Genomic DNA, 15718 nt, shown 5'->3' on the forward strand with positions numbered 1-15718 from the left:
ATCAACATAAAAAAAATCCAACTCATGAACCCCGCACAGTTTATACTGAGGCACTCTCCGCTTCCTTCTCTGAACCAGGATAGAAGTTAATCTTCCCACCGCCCTGGACAACATTAAGTCTGTCGTAGAGCGAGCGAGCCCGGACATACGGGTCAAGAACCCAGTAGTGCGCACGCAGCTGCTCGATCAAACCCTTCCGCTTCTCCTCAGCAGCAGAGGCAGCGTCAGTCTCCTTCTTGAAGCTGGCACGGATCCACTCAACGGTGGTATCCTGGATCTCCTGGGCGAGCTTCTGGCGCTCGGCCATCAGGGTATCCCGCGTTTCCTTGTCGGCCATCTTGGGGTTCTCGTTCTCCGGCACCTCAACGTATTTGTATTCCCAGTCTTCGTCGCCTTCGAGCTCCTTCATGATTTGGCTTGGGTGGATGAAGTTTTCGAGATCCTGGCGGTTCTTCGTGAAGTGGATCTTTGCTGCCACGACTGGGTCGAGCCAGCCCTTGATCACGCTCCAGATGCCTGGGTTGGGTTAGAAAGGGGTGTTTCGTATGGGGGTGCTAGGATACGGACTTGAGAATAACCAAGGGGCCTTGTGGATGAGCACTGCTCCGAGGGACTCAGGGTAGTTGGCTTCGAAGCACTTGATCATGAATTTCACGGGGGCGTAATCCTGGGAAATATCAGTATATAGAGTAGACGACGTTGAGACGAAAAACTTACCATGTTGGCCATACCGAAGTCCGTCATATCGAAGACAATAGTCTGCAAGAGTCAGCTACCGAAACACAATCCTCACACCAGAGTACTTACCGCAGTCTCGATCGGCGGCGCGAGCAACAAACGCGCAGTCTCAATAGTATAAACAGTAAACCGCTCCAAGCCTTCATTATCCTGATCACCAGCCTTATGCAAGCGCACACGGACAACACAGATGGGCCGACCAGCGCGATCAACGCCGTGCAGGAAACTCTTACCCAGACGCATCTGCGTCAGGAAATCATCACCCTTCTTCTTCTCCTTGGGATCAGAGCCCTGCGACATCTTCACAGCCGACGCCTCACCGTTGAACATGATATCGTCGTCGACATGCATTTCCAGCAGTCGCCAGCGCATCGTGGAAATCAACATAACAAGCGCCTTCTTGGTATCCCACTTGCGCGCACGCAGGAATCGCAGCAGAAGCGAGTCGGGGTTATCGCCCTTCACCATGCTCCAGAATGCTGTGCGGATCTCCTCGGGCTTCATGTCCTCCAGTGCCTGCTTGAACTCCTTCGACTGGCCGTACTTGTCGTCGCCATCGGCGGCGCTGATTGAAGATACGCTAGAAGCGGTGCCGCTCTTCGTGTCCTCGTCGTCAGCGCGGCCGAAAAGTCCCCATCGGCCCTTGGACTTCTTCTTATCCTGGGCTGGGGCGGATGTTGCGGCTTCGCTGGTGGCGGTGGACGGGGGCGCTTCGAGTCCTTCGAGTGTGAGGCCGAAGACTTTGAGTGTCAGGACCCAGAATTCCTTCAGCTTGATTTCTTGCTCTGGGGTGAGATTCCCGACTGTTCCGGGGGCGAGTTCGGCGGGCATGGTCGCGAGGGTATCGATTACTCCGAGGGAGGGTTTTTGAGGGAGTCGGGGCTGCGAAGTGATTGTGTCTTTGGGGTTGAAGTATCTGTCCTGGAGCCAAGCGCCTCCTCCAACGATAGCGAGTGTAAATGTAAGGGTCCAAAAAGATGAAGCCTTCTGGTGTTCTGGGTATGTGGAGAATGGTCGCGCGAATGAGTACCGAGCGACAGGGAACTTGGCCGAAGGATAGAGACGGCGTAGGATCGTACCACGCATAAGCAGTGTAATTGAGGTGATATGGTGATATGAGTGAGCACTAGGTCTTAGCCCTGGGAGGGAGGGAAGAAAATGCGAGAGCGGAATCAAGGATATGACGATGCGGGGAAGATCATCTCCTAAAATAGATAGATATGTAGTCTAGAATAATGAATTAATTTGAGACATTGATTTATATTTACTTTGAGTCTATCACTAATATATATCCTGCACAATCCACTCCTCATCTCAAAGTTGTAAGTATAAATGTGTCGCGTGAGAGATCTTTCCGGGGGAGATCAACAATCCCAAACACAACCCACTCAACATCACTCGGACAACCCACCTGTTTTGCAATAACAACGCCTATTATTGTTGGCCTATTGTCTCTCACCAACACACCCATCGCATTTTAAAACACATCACAGACATGGACGCACCTCGATCATCCTCGCGCCCGAGACCCTCATCCAGGCCCACAACCCCTCTACGCCCCAGCTCGCGCTCTTCATTACGGGAAGCCCACGGATATGGGAATAGCATTGGAAATGCAGGATACACACAACCCGCCATCAATGCCTTGGAGCCACAGTTTGCCGAGCTGGCCGATTCGATGGCAGATCTCGAGGCCAACTTCATGCACTTGCAGCTGATGCACGAGAGCCTGACGCGCTTCAGTGAGAGTTTTGCCAGTTTCCTCTACGGGTTGAATATGAATGCGTTCTGTGTGGATTTCCCAGAGGTATGATCGCAGACGCGTCGCCGATAGTTGTGGTAGTGGTGATAGTGCGTGACTGGGTTGCTGATTCGTTCGATGCAGGCCCCGATTCCAGACTCGTTCAAAAAAGCTAAGCAGGATGAAGAAGAAAAAGGTGCGAACGCTCTCTGTGGAAAACACCTGGATCTGATGGTCGGGGTTTGCTAACAGCCACCCAGAGGCGGAATCAGAACCAACACGACCGACTGATGACGGCGAGATGACCTTTATGTGAGTCTGGAGAGCGATGCGACAAATCCCCTACAGGAGAAGACTTAAGCTAATGCGTTCTTACGTTACAGGACTACGGATACAACTTTTGTCGAGAATCCCTCGAGCACCACCACCTCTAGACCGACGTCCAAGTATGCTGCGGGCTCACGAGCATCGTTGCGTGGCACTGCGCGTGGTGCAGCAACTAGCCGGTATACTACACGAGGCACTGCGCGTGGCGCTCGTCCCAGCGCACTTCCTCGGGGCAGAGGGACTGGGACTCGGTAAAGAGCTGGACACCCGATTGTTTAGATGGCCTGATTATGGACAGTCAGTTCATGCTCTATGTCTGACTATTAGCGTCCAAGAGCTGGACCTTTGCCTATAGCTTTCACCTACAATGGGCTAGCGCATCTCCCTTCCATTATGATTTCCTAGAAATGACCATTGAATGAAACTATACCATGTCACTCAGAGGTTGTGCAACATTAAAATCAACCCTATATACTTAAATATCAAATAAATACTTCCTATCTAAGAAGAAAATAACAAAGACCTGCTTCTGCCAGCTTCTGCCATTGAAATTGCTTTGTCCGATCTCTTATCCGGCGGTAAATCGGTAAATCGGGGTCAGGCGAAAAACCACCGCCCGATGGCGAAACTCACCTCCCACCCCCCCGACTACTTTTGAAACCTACAGGGAACCTTGACCCCATTCGTTGGATAATAGACTTTTATATTTATATTCATTGCTTTTGAATAGGGTCCTATTATCTAAACTTTGGCCTTGACGTCAAATCAGGTCATTCGCAACCCTTTGTGGACTGTATAGCTTCTCTCTGTTCGTCTGCTATTGTCCCTATTCACCTGCTTTCGTAAGTCCAATTGTTCTTGTTACTCTCTGATTGATCATGTTCATTGATTTCTATTGTTTATACAGTGCAATGCTGGCCCTATACAGGAAGGGTCCTTGAGGCTGTACCGGGTCTCTTTATACCCAGCCTTTCTCTCTCCCTTGGATAGCTCTCTTTCAACCTCCTCTTCTTGTCTCCACGTGGATAGAAGTCTGGAACTTCTATTAACGTGTTTTTACTCCATATTTTTGTGTCGGCTTTTGAACGACCCTAACCTTCTCCCTTCCATCCTATCTCTCTTACGCTCTCCTCTCATCCAACCGTACTGATGTCGCTCACTATGGCAACCCTCGATTCGGTCCAGCTTCTTTCCGAAGCAGCTTTTGGCTGTGGTAAGGCTTGGCAATTGCCGTGACTCATTCGTGCCCAGCTGACCTCCCGCTAGTACATCTTGCGTCTATTCTCTCCAAAGACGAGAAGACTGCTGGCCAGTTCAGAGAGGCATTCAGCAGGCAATACAAATTGCTAGCTCCGTTCTCAAAGACAGATACGGTAGCTGTTCCAACCACTGGCCTCCGAACTGTTGAGTCCCTCAAGCCAAAGTATCACTGTTTGAGTTGTGCAGAAGTATGCCTGGGTTCCAAGCGAGCAGAACATACTGCAGCGACTGGGCACGCATTTTGTAAGTCGATGGTTTCTGACTGATCGGGTTGTTTCATACTTATGCAATGACAGACCTCGAGTCTCGCAACCGCTTTGTCTTCTGTGAGAGGTGTGTCGATTTTATCTATGATCACACCCTGGACAGACTCCGTGGCCCTTCTGGCAAGTTTGAAGCCATCGGTGAGTCTCGGGCAATTCCAAATTAATCAACTTGTGGGCATCTACTAACATCTGGTAGATGGGCGATCCATTTGGGCTGAGGACTCGGCCTCTGAGGTCTACGTTAAGAACAATGCTTACAAGAACCCATGCGCCATCCGCGGCGCTCGTGGTGTCTGGAACATGGGTCAAACATGCTACCAGGCTTCCATCTTACAGGCCATGCTGCACGACCCTAGCCTCACTGCCTATTTCCTGGGAGGCGGCCATGATGTCCACACATGCATGATCAAGGACTGTCTCGCCTGTGCAACGGCTGAAGTCTTCATGGAGTTCAATAGCGCCGATAAAACTGAAGCAGTCTCCGCAGCGGTGCTTCTTCACCATGGTTGGCAGAAATCCAAGGTACGCTGAGGTCCGAGTTGAACAACTGAACTTGCTAACTAGTTTACAGGAGATGCGTGGTTACCGCCAGCAAGACGCCCACGAATACTTCCAATTCCTTGTCAATGAGCTGCACTCATCCACCCCCGGGCACGTGGAGAGCTACGACAAGCCATGCAACTGCTTCTTCCACCAGATGTTCTACGGCGAACTGCGCAGCAGCGTCATGTGCCACAAATGCGGTCAAACCACAAACACCCACGACCCCATGGCCGATCTGAGTCTTGATGTGCAGCAGCAACACAAGAAGCGTAAGCTCGGTCGCTCTACTTCTTCTACTACTGGAACCCTCCTCGGCTGCCTGGATAGCTTCACTGCTCCTGAAGATCTCCATGCCGATGCTGCTTACCACTGCGAGAAGTGTGGCAACACTCCCCAGCGGGCTTCAAAGCGCCTGCAGATCCGCAAACTCCCTGTTATGCTTTGCATGCAGCTAAAGGTTTGTTTGAGTTTCCGACTGCTTTGAAATAAGATTTCATGCTGACATTCGTATAGCGTTATGAACACTCCTCTAACTCATCTGAAAAAATGAACGGCCATATCGACTTCCCTTTGTCTGTGAACATGCTGCCCTACACTGTCAGAAAGGACAACCTCCCTGTTGACATGTCCAATTACATGTACGACCTGTCCACTGTTATTGTCCATCAAGGAACAATGGACTCAGGACATTACTATGCCTATACCCGTATTGACAACGACAAGGTTTGTCCCACTACATTACATTTGTCTCCTGTGTTTGTGCTTTGCTAATGAGTTATCTTTATAGTGGCTACTGATGGACGACAATAAGGTCACCATCGCCGGTGTGGCGGAAGTCCTCCGCCAGGATGCCTATCTCCTGTTTTATAGCGCCCGTCATCTCCGGGCCGAGAAGGGAAAGAAGTAGATTCCCTGCGCATAGTACAGACCACAGATAGGATCTAGTCCAATTAATAAGTCTCATACGTCGCTGACCACTTCATTCCTTTGCACATACTGATATAACACTATCCTATTGTAGACTTGGAAAGCTAGTAGGAGACTTCAGGAGCCCTGGATGTCCACAGAATACCAGCTAATCTTGATGAATGGGAAGATAATTCACATTTTATATCCTTCTCTAGGTACTAGAGCGGTTTGTTTAATGATGCAAGTGAAGCTGGAACCCACAATTTCAAATAGTCCTCGTAGCCTAAAGCCCAGACTACAGACTCCCAGTGTCTTGTTCTCAGCCGATCCCTTTGTTCCCTCCGCCCCAGTCTAATTCCACTCGGAGACACTGGAAATGTCAATGTTATAGACGGACTTCCATTTATTTGTCAACTGGTATTTTATAAAGGTCCCTTTTCGAAACCACGCACCAAGTTTCTGTTTACTTCAGAAATTTCGTTGGCAAGGGCAAAGTGCATTCCGATAACCAAACAGACAAGCAGTGATGGACGGCTCGGATTCAGGACCTGTCAGGATATAGACTTGTAAGGCAGGATGAGTGCACCATGGGCACTGAAACCATCAGTCGACAGTCATCATTGTCACAGATATTGGCTCTGGAGCTGAATGGATGGGAGCGGATTACACAACTACGCTCGAGGACCTCGAACGAATGCCATCTCTAATATGAGTATTTCCAATCCCAGTTTTGTCTGCGTTCAGACGCTCTGTGGGGATTTGTTTGACTTCTTTTGTTCAACTGGGAATGGTTAGTATATACACCTGACAGATTCCCTCAACTCGGTCATCCACAAGCTCACTCTTCTGTTGAGTGCTTCCTCGAAACGGGGCTGGGGCAGCCATGCCCATACGCTCCCGGCTCAATATTTAATCGTCACATTTCTGGTGCATTCACTTGACGTGGTGTGATTGACTGATGCTTGGGGATGGATTCCATAAGGTGTGGTTGTGGGTATTCTTCGAGATTAGTTGGCCGGTGGAAATGGGAGAATGATATTGAGGATGCTGAGGCTCTCGGGATATGTGAGTTTCCAAGGTGACAAGAGAAGAGGAGAGATGAGTGAATTTGTATTCTCTGCAAACGACTTAAGCTAGCTAAGTAACTATTGTCAGTCTGGCAAACAATGCATACGTCTCACACCAATACGTAAGGGGATAAAGATGGTTTTAGTCCAATGTGCTCCATTATGGTGCTTACCTCCTTGCTACTATGCTCTCTCCGGACTAATAATATGTTGAAAGCATGGCCTTTTTGCTTTTTGCCTCTTTGTGTTAATAACCATGTTTCTTCTGCAGTCTCCATGGCTACAAGCGGCAACATTGACCCTCCGATGTGCTTTCCCGTGATTATTCTGATTATCCCAAAATGTGTCATAAAATTGACATCTTGACCTTGCCCCGATCCTCATATCTAGTCTAGCCTAATGGTTTCATGACTGTGGGGAAGAATAAGCACACCAGGTCTTTGGAAACGGATAGAGACAGCGACAGAAGGGCTCTATTTCAAGAGCAGGCGAGTTTCTTTGGCTGTAGATGAAGGATGCTAATATCTCGTCCTATTTTCGAGGTACATAAATTCAAAGGAGAGTTACTGTTGACCCTGCTGTACTACGAAGTGATGGCTTTATGCACATAATATTATGAATTCCGCCACTAAAGCTAGCATGTTAGATTTACAAGAGCAGGCCAAATTATCTTTGTAGGTTTATTGTTCCAAGTGATTTCAAGTTCAAGCCAAAGTATCTGTCAATAGCATGCCCCAAATACAAAGATCAGTTAAAGACATCAACATTGAAAAGTATAAGATTTGAAAGCCTGAGGCACCGAGATGTGGTGATCGCCTTAGTCACATGATCCACCAAAAAAAGCTAGCGCAACTCAAGCGAGTTGGCCCGTGCCCTATTCCCCATTGGGGCAGCACACAACGGAAATTCCAACCCTAACTCCTGTCTCCGTTCTTAACGCCCAACGCCAGCGACCCTCGTCCCGTCAACAACCCCGTCAACTCCCAGGTCCCGCCTTTAAACCTTCAAGATGACTCACGAGAGCGTTTGGTACAGCCGGCCCCGCAAGTAAGTCGAAACCGCACGCACGCACACACCAGGCACTATATCGAAAAAAAGAGCGAGAAGCTAACCACAATTTCGATAGGTACGGCAAGGGCTCCCGCGAATGGTGTGTTTACCCTACTACAATCCCCCGATGAACGATTCAGTCGACACCGAGAAAGAAACTTGGGAGGAGGCCTGGATGGAATCGAAAATCGATATATAAAAGGAACGGACTTGCTAATATTTGTGCGCCTTCAGCCGTGTCTGCTCCCACCGCGCCGGTCTGATCCGCAAGTACGGAGTAAGGAGAAACCGATCCCTGGAGCATATTGCGTATAGCAATATGTGACGTGACATGGACTTGTGTGGCTAATACGGATGGTTTTAGATGAACATCTGCCGTCAGTGCTTCCGTGAGAAGTCCACCGACATCGGTTTCACCAAGGTTCGTTTCAATTCCTCACTCGACATTCCCATCCGATCCCATTCGAATATCACACAACCACCTTCTTCCGACATGAAAATCCAATCGACAATCGACAAATCTGCTACCACCACCACTATCACCACACATGCACCCTGCAAAAGCACAACACTAACCACAAGTTCCTCAACCTACAGTACCGCTAAGCGACCAAAAAAACTGACTCCCTCCTCTCGAACTGTTCGCATCCATGAAATCCATCCACGCACCTGGCTCGACTACGGTAGCGTCCAGTGGAGCAATGTTTCAGACGAGCTCAAAAATGGCGTCTTTGATGTTTTTGTGAATGGAGGAATAGGCATCGGGCATGCGTGTCCGGTGTCTCGGGGTTGCGAATCACCAGATCTTGGCTCCGAGGGGAGGATTTGGGGTTGTTGCATGGAGTGTCTTGAAAAACGAGGATTTATGTTATTTCCCTCATCCTGGTTTTTTCTTAACAATTTCAATGACGGAATTTTTTTCTCTGGGAATCATTTCTGCTCCGGCTTGCCGTACAACTTGCTCATGGTCTGGATGAGCGTCGCATGCTTTCGCCTGGCTCTTCTCCCTGGATTTGGTGTAGCTTTTGATGTTTGGCTAGGTGAGCCTATTGAGGTGCACCGATGATACTTGGGCCCACGAATTCTTCGTAGCGGCTTCAATGTCGGCAGATCAGATACATTTGGTCCGTTCTGCTTCTAAGCACGTCCTGGTGCCTCGGCTGGATGAACAATCTAGATGACAGCACATGCGTTGTAGGGCCCTATATGGCATCGCTATCAATCAAAAGATCACTCTTATCAACAGGGTACTACTCTTTGATGAATGAAACTGACATGTTCTTGTGAACTGTTCGATGTACATTTATACGTATCCATGGATGTATTTACCTAGGTAGATATGTCCCCCCATTCTTTACTCACTTCGTACCTAGAAGAATAGATTTAGTTGCGAAATGAGCGGTGACTTAGATGTCTTTTCTTCAAGATACTTTTTATTAACGAGGACGGTCTCCAGTTTGTGTCCACTATTCTCGGTTTCCTATGGATGAGCCAGGAGGAATAATATGGATTCGATCCTACCATCAGCACGGAAGACGGCCAACGATTCATCGAGATAGAGAAAAACGGTCAGACCGAGCGTCTCGTTCTCGATATATTGATGATGCGGGCACCTTGCATCGCGGGTCGAGCAACGACATGGTGGAAAGCACATCGTGAAGCGGAACTCTAAGTTCCGCTTGTTGTCAAAGACTCTTGGCAATACACAGAGCGCGATGAAGAAGGCGAGCTTCTCCAAGAAGCTACCGAACGAGGAGTTGTCAATGTCGCCCGGTATTATCATCATTCGACGGTCTACATCCGTGATGAAATCGATGATGTCCAGGACAACGTCCGTGGCGGCTTGGATATAAAAACCGCGAGCAATTATCGGCCAGAACATTTGGGAGAACGATTGGCACTCTCGAGTGGCACAAGTATGGCTAGTGCTCCATATAAGGGCCAGAGCAGCGGTAGGTCCGGTGTGAAGCGCTCTGCTAGTCAAACCGGCGCCTCTCTACCACCTAATAAGCGATTATACTCAGCATCTCCTACCAAGGCATCCAGTAGCCCACTGCCAAATCGAATTCATCGGCGTGTTGTCCTGCGCGACTATGGTAAACCAATTTACAAGGCAAGCTCTCTCCCAGCCTTACTTGCCGCGTTAAAGGGTTGCGTTACAGGACATAAGTCTTTAGAACAGGCAGGAATCCTTCACCGAGATATCTCAGTCAATAACATCATGATCAACGAAGATAAAGAAAACCCTCCATGGCCATCATTCTTGATTGATCTTGATCTTGCCCTCAGAGAACAGCGAGTTGATGTCTCGGGGGCAACTGGAAAGACCGGTATAAGGGCATTTATGGCAATTGGTGTGCTTCTGGGCGAGAAGCATTCTTTTATGCATGATCTTGAATCATTCTTCTCGGTGCTCTTTTGGATTTGCATCCACGAGGCGCCAGACAAGGGAAGAGTTGTTACAGAGTTTGACCAGTGGAACTTTGGGGCTAGGATGATGTTAGCTACTTCGAAGAAAGGCGTGATATCCGGTGAAGTGGATTTTGTGATGACCGCGAAGGACTACTTCACAGAGTACTACCAGCCGCTGATTCCGTGCGTTAATACACTTCGAAAGGCGGTTTTTCCTAATGGAAGGAGGCGGGCGCAGGAAGATACAGTATTGTACGATCAAATAAAAGAGATCCTACGGGGCGCTCGAGAGGCCTGAGTCGAAAACAGTCCGTTACAGAGCCATAATGTCACCGTTGTGTAATCATCCTTTGGGCTATAACACCAAGAAGGGAAAAAAAGACATCCAAAAAAGACATCCAAAAAGGTCCTCAGTATAATGCCTCCCTCATATCATAAGTCAAATAGATCAAGATTTTGATATAAAATAGTCATCAGGCAGCGGGACCTCGGGAACGCTACTGAGGTACGGAGTAGTGTATATATAGTATGCGGTTTAGCGTCTTGTACAAAGTACTTCTAGCCCGAGAGTGCTTTCAGTCAATCCGCAACTATCCAACCGTATGCATGTTCGTGCCCAAGTTCTGCACCCTTGACCACACGGGATCTCGAGGTATTCACACTATGCTCATTCGTCGCCCGTGATTCCCCTTACCCCTGGGAAACGGCAAGATCAGAGCCGGGATGCGGATAGTTGTGCCGGACTTCCGATTAGTCATGATTATCAACTGGGAAATATTTCTTGGAGCTGTAGACGTGTAATATTATTTGATCAGTCAAAGATTGAAGATTTCACAGAACCGTCCACGGACAAAGGTCTATATTTGTGATATCCGCATTACAAGAGCTGAGGGCCCTATATTGGTAATCACAATTGGGCACCTGAGTACGATGAGAAATCGATGTATGCAGTTGTGGCGCCAGGTCACACCGTCTGATTCCAGCCGGGTACAGCCGCAATGAAGGAATGAAAAATCACGGCGTTAGAAACCACCGAATCAAATACATAGAGCGGCGGGTTTAAGGTTATACCATGAAAATGCGTGAGTCATATTGACAGCTTACAGCTCGGAGTATGTAGTCAAACACGAGGTAGTCGGAGACATCTACATGCTCCACTTCGTACGGAGAACGGATATATTAGTTACAACACGGGCGCGGAGCTCGGAAGTAAGGCGGAGTTTGCATTCCGGCATAGCACTCACCTTAACTGATTAGCAATTATTCAACGCAGATCCTAGGGACGTGCAGGTGCGTGGTCGTAATATTCCAGCCTTTTTCAGGACCCCCGGATGCTCACGGATACCGATTCGCCAATCGCCAAGATCGGGCTCGGGCTCGGCCTTGGCCTTCGCCCCGACTTTTTGTCAAAGTCCAGGTGCTCGTTTGCTTCTTTACTACTGGGGGATGACGGTTCATGGTGGGGTCTGTAGTAGAGTAGAAGGCGTCTGTGATAGAGTAAAATATAGTGTTGTACGAAGTATGGAGAACGGAGAACGGAGAACGGAGTACAGCGGGGGAGCGCTTGGCGATGATATTGCTATGTTGAGTTGTACAAGCTTGGACCAGGATGGGTTAGGACACCACATGACGATATGCATCGGGGATGTGTTGATACATATTGGTGACTTGAATAGATCATAATTTTTTTTTACCTGGTTATGCTCTACTACGTCACGATATCTGTGTACAAATTTTATGTGTCGAGGGTGCAAGGACCATCCTGCGGTCTTGCATTCGGATTATCACGGAGACGAGCGAGTTACTAGTAGAGGCAAATACCTCAATATCACCTCTTTGGGTAATAAAGTAAGGTGCCGAATTTCCGCTTGAATTTGTTCTTATTGCGCTGTTTTTGTATATCCGGGTGAGAGTCCGGCACTCAGTTTCCATCGTACTATACACCCCCCACTACGATGGGGCCAGCCCAAAAATGCGGCTCGGGAAACAAAGCGAGCGAGACCGAGACAGGGATAGTATGAAGTACGAAAGCACCTGACAAGGAATGCATACATATGTTGGCTCTCGGTGATTGGAGGAACAGATCCTTGATGATCATCTGCTTCAGCTTCAACAGTGTCAGACTTACATATTGATAGTTGCCTTGGAAGTCAACTTGAGATAGTCAGTCTGGAAGCCAAGCAGGCTGGCATATTTACATTTAAATTCTCATCCTGTACCTCATGGTGTAATCTGTCAACCTAGTAGGCATACATCGAATGTAAGATGTAAGAGAAAGATACGAAGATTAGGCTGGTCACCGTCCAAATAAGGTAACGATCGACTACGTCATTGGCCCAGGCGCTTATATTTTCTGTCCACCGTACAGAACAACATGCGTATGGCATCAGATGCAGGTCTCTACATACATGTTTTCCAATGGCAAAAGCCCCAAATATGGCCTATGTAGTCATGGTTCCCAGCCTCCCGAACTCGTGAAGTCACCAAAATCTCCACTAAGAGGCTCCCGAGACACCCGAGTGAAAGGGAGAGCCTAAAGGAAATCGATAAGAAAACATACCAGGGACTCTGACTTCAATTTCCATGATTCAGTGTACATCTTCAAAGTCTAGATCGCAGAGGAAGGATATGCATCATATGAGGTCTCATATTATATCAACCTATACCTAAATACCTATAGGTATCATCACCCTATAAGCAGAAACGAAGTAATCCTGAATTTGGGCATATCAACCCTGAGGGTCCTCGTTTCTTCCACGCACTTTTATTTCCATTATTCAAATTAATTTTTTTTTCCCTCAAAAGCATTGGAAATCGGCACCGGCGAGCTGGTTTTTTATTTTATTTTATTTTTATTTTTATTTTTTTTCATTTAGCTTTTGTTGGCCGTCCCGGTACTTCATTCCTAAGCCCCGCCTGGACTTTATATACACAGCAAATTCCCTCCCGGACTCTCATACTTCAGCCCTACAGCTTCATACATACTCCAAAATAATCTGTCTGGTTCGAACTCTGGGTAATCCTGTCTAGACTCGGAGGACTAAAAAAAAACAAGAATAAATACGGGCCCAACTGGTCAGGTTGACAGGTTTGCTACGTCACGATTCCATAGAGCTTCGACCTCAGCTGGTTGGAGCTCTATATCCCGCGACCACTTGCATTCTTTTGCACATACAGACGAACACATTATCATTTCTTGCAGTATAACACATCTTCCTTCCAATGCGGCCTGTAACTACTCGGGTCGCATTGGCGGCAACTTTCACTCTGTTTCTCGCATCCCTCGCGACCGCGCTTCCACATGGTGATGAATCAATGGACATGGGAATGGATATGAGCGCAGTCACCGATGCGCCGCAACCTACAACCATCACAATGCAGAACAACACCGCTGGTCCAATGAGCTATTTTGCATATAGCAAGCACTCTAGTACCATTATAGCTCACATTGCTCTCATGGTTCTGGGATGGTGCTTCGTTCTTCCTGTCGGTAAGTGGCTCTCGTGTTATTGCGCGGTGAACGCGAAGCAAAGAAAACAGACGGAAACTGATCCCTCCAATAGCTGTCATGCTGAGCATTGCGCGCTCGTGGCTCGCGATTCCATCACAATTCCTCTTCCTGGCCTTCAACGCTCTCGGTGTCCTCCTCGGGGTTATCTATAACAGCCAGACGCCAGACCTCTACGAGAACAACGCACACCACAAACTCGGTTGGGTCGCGACGTGTGTTGTCGGCGCCCAGGTCATCCTGGCTTTGCTCTTTGCCTACGCTGGCCGCGGCGAGTCGCACACGCCCTCTTATCAACATAATGCGTTCTTGCCTGTCGCGACCGACGACCATGATAATGAGCGTGTTTGCCTCACCGATCCGATGCGCGAGCATCGCTGGTCTCGCGATAGTGGCCAGGGTACTGATAGTAACTCGCCTTCTATCCATAGCCCTGGATCATCTTGTGAGTCGCCTACCGAATACGATGGATTTGAAAAGCCCGACGAACTGCCAGCGAGGGATGTCGCTCAAAACGGCTGGATTCACCACACCGGTGTTGGTCGCTTCCTGTCCAAGACTGTCCCTGGTCTGATCCCCAGCCGGGTGCTCCGCGTTCTGAATGTCGTGTATAACATCGTTGACCGTGTCATTCTTCCATTCGGATTTGCGACTATTGCGAGTGGAGCTGTGACTTACGGTGGTATCATGAGGAGCCGTGATATCTTCAACGGGCTTGCGCACTTCATCAAGGGTGGTATCTTCTTCTGGTATGGTATCCTGACACTTGGACGCTATATTGGTTGCTGGGCAGATCTGGGTTGGGGCTGGAACAAGAAGCCCTCTGCGGCTATTGTTGGCTGGAAAGCCAAGGTTCCATCGGGTGAGGCTACAGAGTCGTTCGTCATTTTCCTATATGGCGCGACAAATGTTTTCCTCGAGCACCTCTCCGGTGCGGGTAAGCCATGGTCTGCTACAGATCTCGAGCACGTTTCGATTTCCATATTGTTCTTCGGCGGCGGTCTGGTACGATCTCATCTCCTTATTTCCCGCTCTTTATAGGAATCAATCTGGCTAACATAAAATAGGCCGGTATGCTTTTCGAATCTAGTTGCATCCGTGACTGGGTCAACAACACCATCCTCCAAACCCCTGCTCATGCTACCTCGGATGAAGCTTGGACGCCACCGAGGTCGCAGGGTGTTTCCTTGAACCCCATGCCAGCCCTGATCATTATGTTGCTTGGCATGATGATGGGGTCGCACCACCAGGACAGCATGACATCGACTATGGTACACAAGCAGTGGGGTAACATGCTGGTTGGGTTTGCGCTGGCGCGCGGAATGACATATGTTATGCTGTACCTCAAGCCACCGACCTCGTACCTCCCGGCTCGTCCCCCGACAGAGATCATTGCTGCATTCTGTCTGATCTCGGGAGGCCTGATTTTCATGTTGAGTGTAAGTGCACATACCCCCCACATGCCCTCATATAAGCTTTATAGCGCCACTCAAGAGCATGACTAACGTTGTTCTAGACCCGCAATGTGATTCAAGCAATGGAGTACTACGAACTGGACGCAATGTTCACCTTCACCGTCGGCCTGGGCTTCAGTGCTTTCATCATGGCTTATGAGGTCGTGGTCATTGCCATCAAGGCCTGGGCTGTGAAGCGTGCCCAGCGTTCACGGCCGGACTCCCGCTTCAAGTGAAAAATTCGCGACATGTTTCCTTTGATACCCCCCTTCTTTACACTTCTGAGGTTTTTGTTTCATGCTGGAATATACGGAGTCATTTTGTTTTGTGAATTCTTCATGCGACATAATATTCCCTGCAGAGAAAGATACCCTGGGAAGGACAGTGCCTTGGAAACCCTCGGACATGATATTTTGTGACGTTCTGTGAATGGATTAATGTGG

The 15718-nt window shown here is 48.6% G+C and overlaps 6 protein-coding genes across 6 annotated transcripts; 5 read left to right on the top strand and 1 right to left on the bottom strand.

The window, feature by feature from the left end:
• Positions 1-40: 40 nt before the first annotated feature.
• On the bottom strand, positions 41-1824 carry N7455_012561 (CRAL-TRIO domain-containing protein; the record flags this gene model as incomplete). The annotated part of the gene is made up of 4 exons (XM_040952769.2): positions 41-516; positions 568-667; positions 718-759; positions 808-1824. 4 exons carry the CDS (start codon positions 1822-1824, stop codon positions 41-43), a joined length of 1635 nt encoding a protein of 544 aa, XP_040816865.2.
• A 409-nt stretch (positions 1825-2233) lies between these two features.
• Positions 2234-3061, top strand: N7455_012562 (DASH complex subunit DAM1; the record flags this gene model as incomplete). Its single annotated transcript, XM_040952587.2, has 4 exons — positions 2234-2545; positions 2624-2675; positions 2740-2791; positions 2863-3061. The coding sequence occupies 4 exons, from the start codon at positions 2234-2236 to the stop codon at positions 3059-3061; spliced, it is 615 nt and encodes a 204-aa protein (XP_040817015.2).
• An 894-nt stretch (positions 3062-3955) lies between these two features.
• N7455_012563 (uncharacterized protein) lies at positions 3956-5782 on the top strand (the record flags this gene model as incomplete). Its single annotated transcript, XM_040952802.2, has 7 exons — positions 3956-4019; positions 4073-4309; positions 4363-4470; positions 4529-4854; positions 4904-5332; positions 5389-5598; positions 5663-5782. The coding sequence occupies 7 exons, from the start codon at positions 3956-3958 to the stop codon at positions 5780-5782; spliced, it is 1494 nt and encodes a 497-aa protein (XP_040816813.2).
• A 1963-nt stretch (positions 5783-7745) lies between these two features.
• Positions 7746-9090, top strand: N7455_012564 (40S ribosomal protein uS14). The gene is made up of 4 exons (XM_065606918.1): positions 7746-7898; positions 7978-8001; positions 8136-8178; positions 8266-9090. The coding sequence occupies exons 1-4, from the start codon at positions 7861-7863 to the stop codon at positions 8965-8967; spliced, it is 807 nt and encodes a 268-aa protein (XP_065460084.1). The 5' UTR covers positions 7746-7860; the 3' UTR covers positions 8968-9090.
• A 414-nt stretch (positions 9091-9504) lies between these two features.
• On the top strand, positions 9505-10611 carry N7455_012565 (uncharacterized protein; the record flags this gene model as incomplete). Its single annotated transcript, XM_065606919.1, has 2 exons — positions 9505-9556; positions 9611-10611. The coding sequence occupies 2 exons, from the start codon at positions 9505-9507 to the stop codon at positions 10609-10611; spliced, it is 1053 nt and encodes a 350-aa protein (XP_065460085.1).
• A 2924-nt stretch (positions 10612-13535) lies between these two features.
• Positions 13536-15511, top strand: N7455_012566 (Ytp1 family protein; the record flags this gene model as incomplete). The annotated part of the gene is made up of 4 exons (XM_040952874.2): positions 13536-13803; positions 13877-14826; positions 14889-15260; positions 15338-15511. The coding sequence occupies 4 exons, from the start codon at positions 13536-13538 to the stop codon at positions 15509-15511; spliced, it is 1764 nt and encodes a 587-aa protein (XP_040816961.2).
• Positions 15512-15718: the final 207 nt, after the last annotated feature.

This window comes from Penicillium solitum (genome assembly GCF_028829755.1).
Source record: "Penicillium solitum strain IBT 25940 chromosome Unknown utg000009l_segment0_segment0, whole genome shotgun sequence".
Lineage (NCBI taxonomy): Eukaryota > Fungi > Ascomycota > Eurotiomycetes > Eurotiales > Aspergillaceae > Penicillium > Penicillium solitum.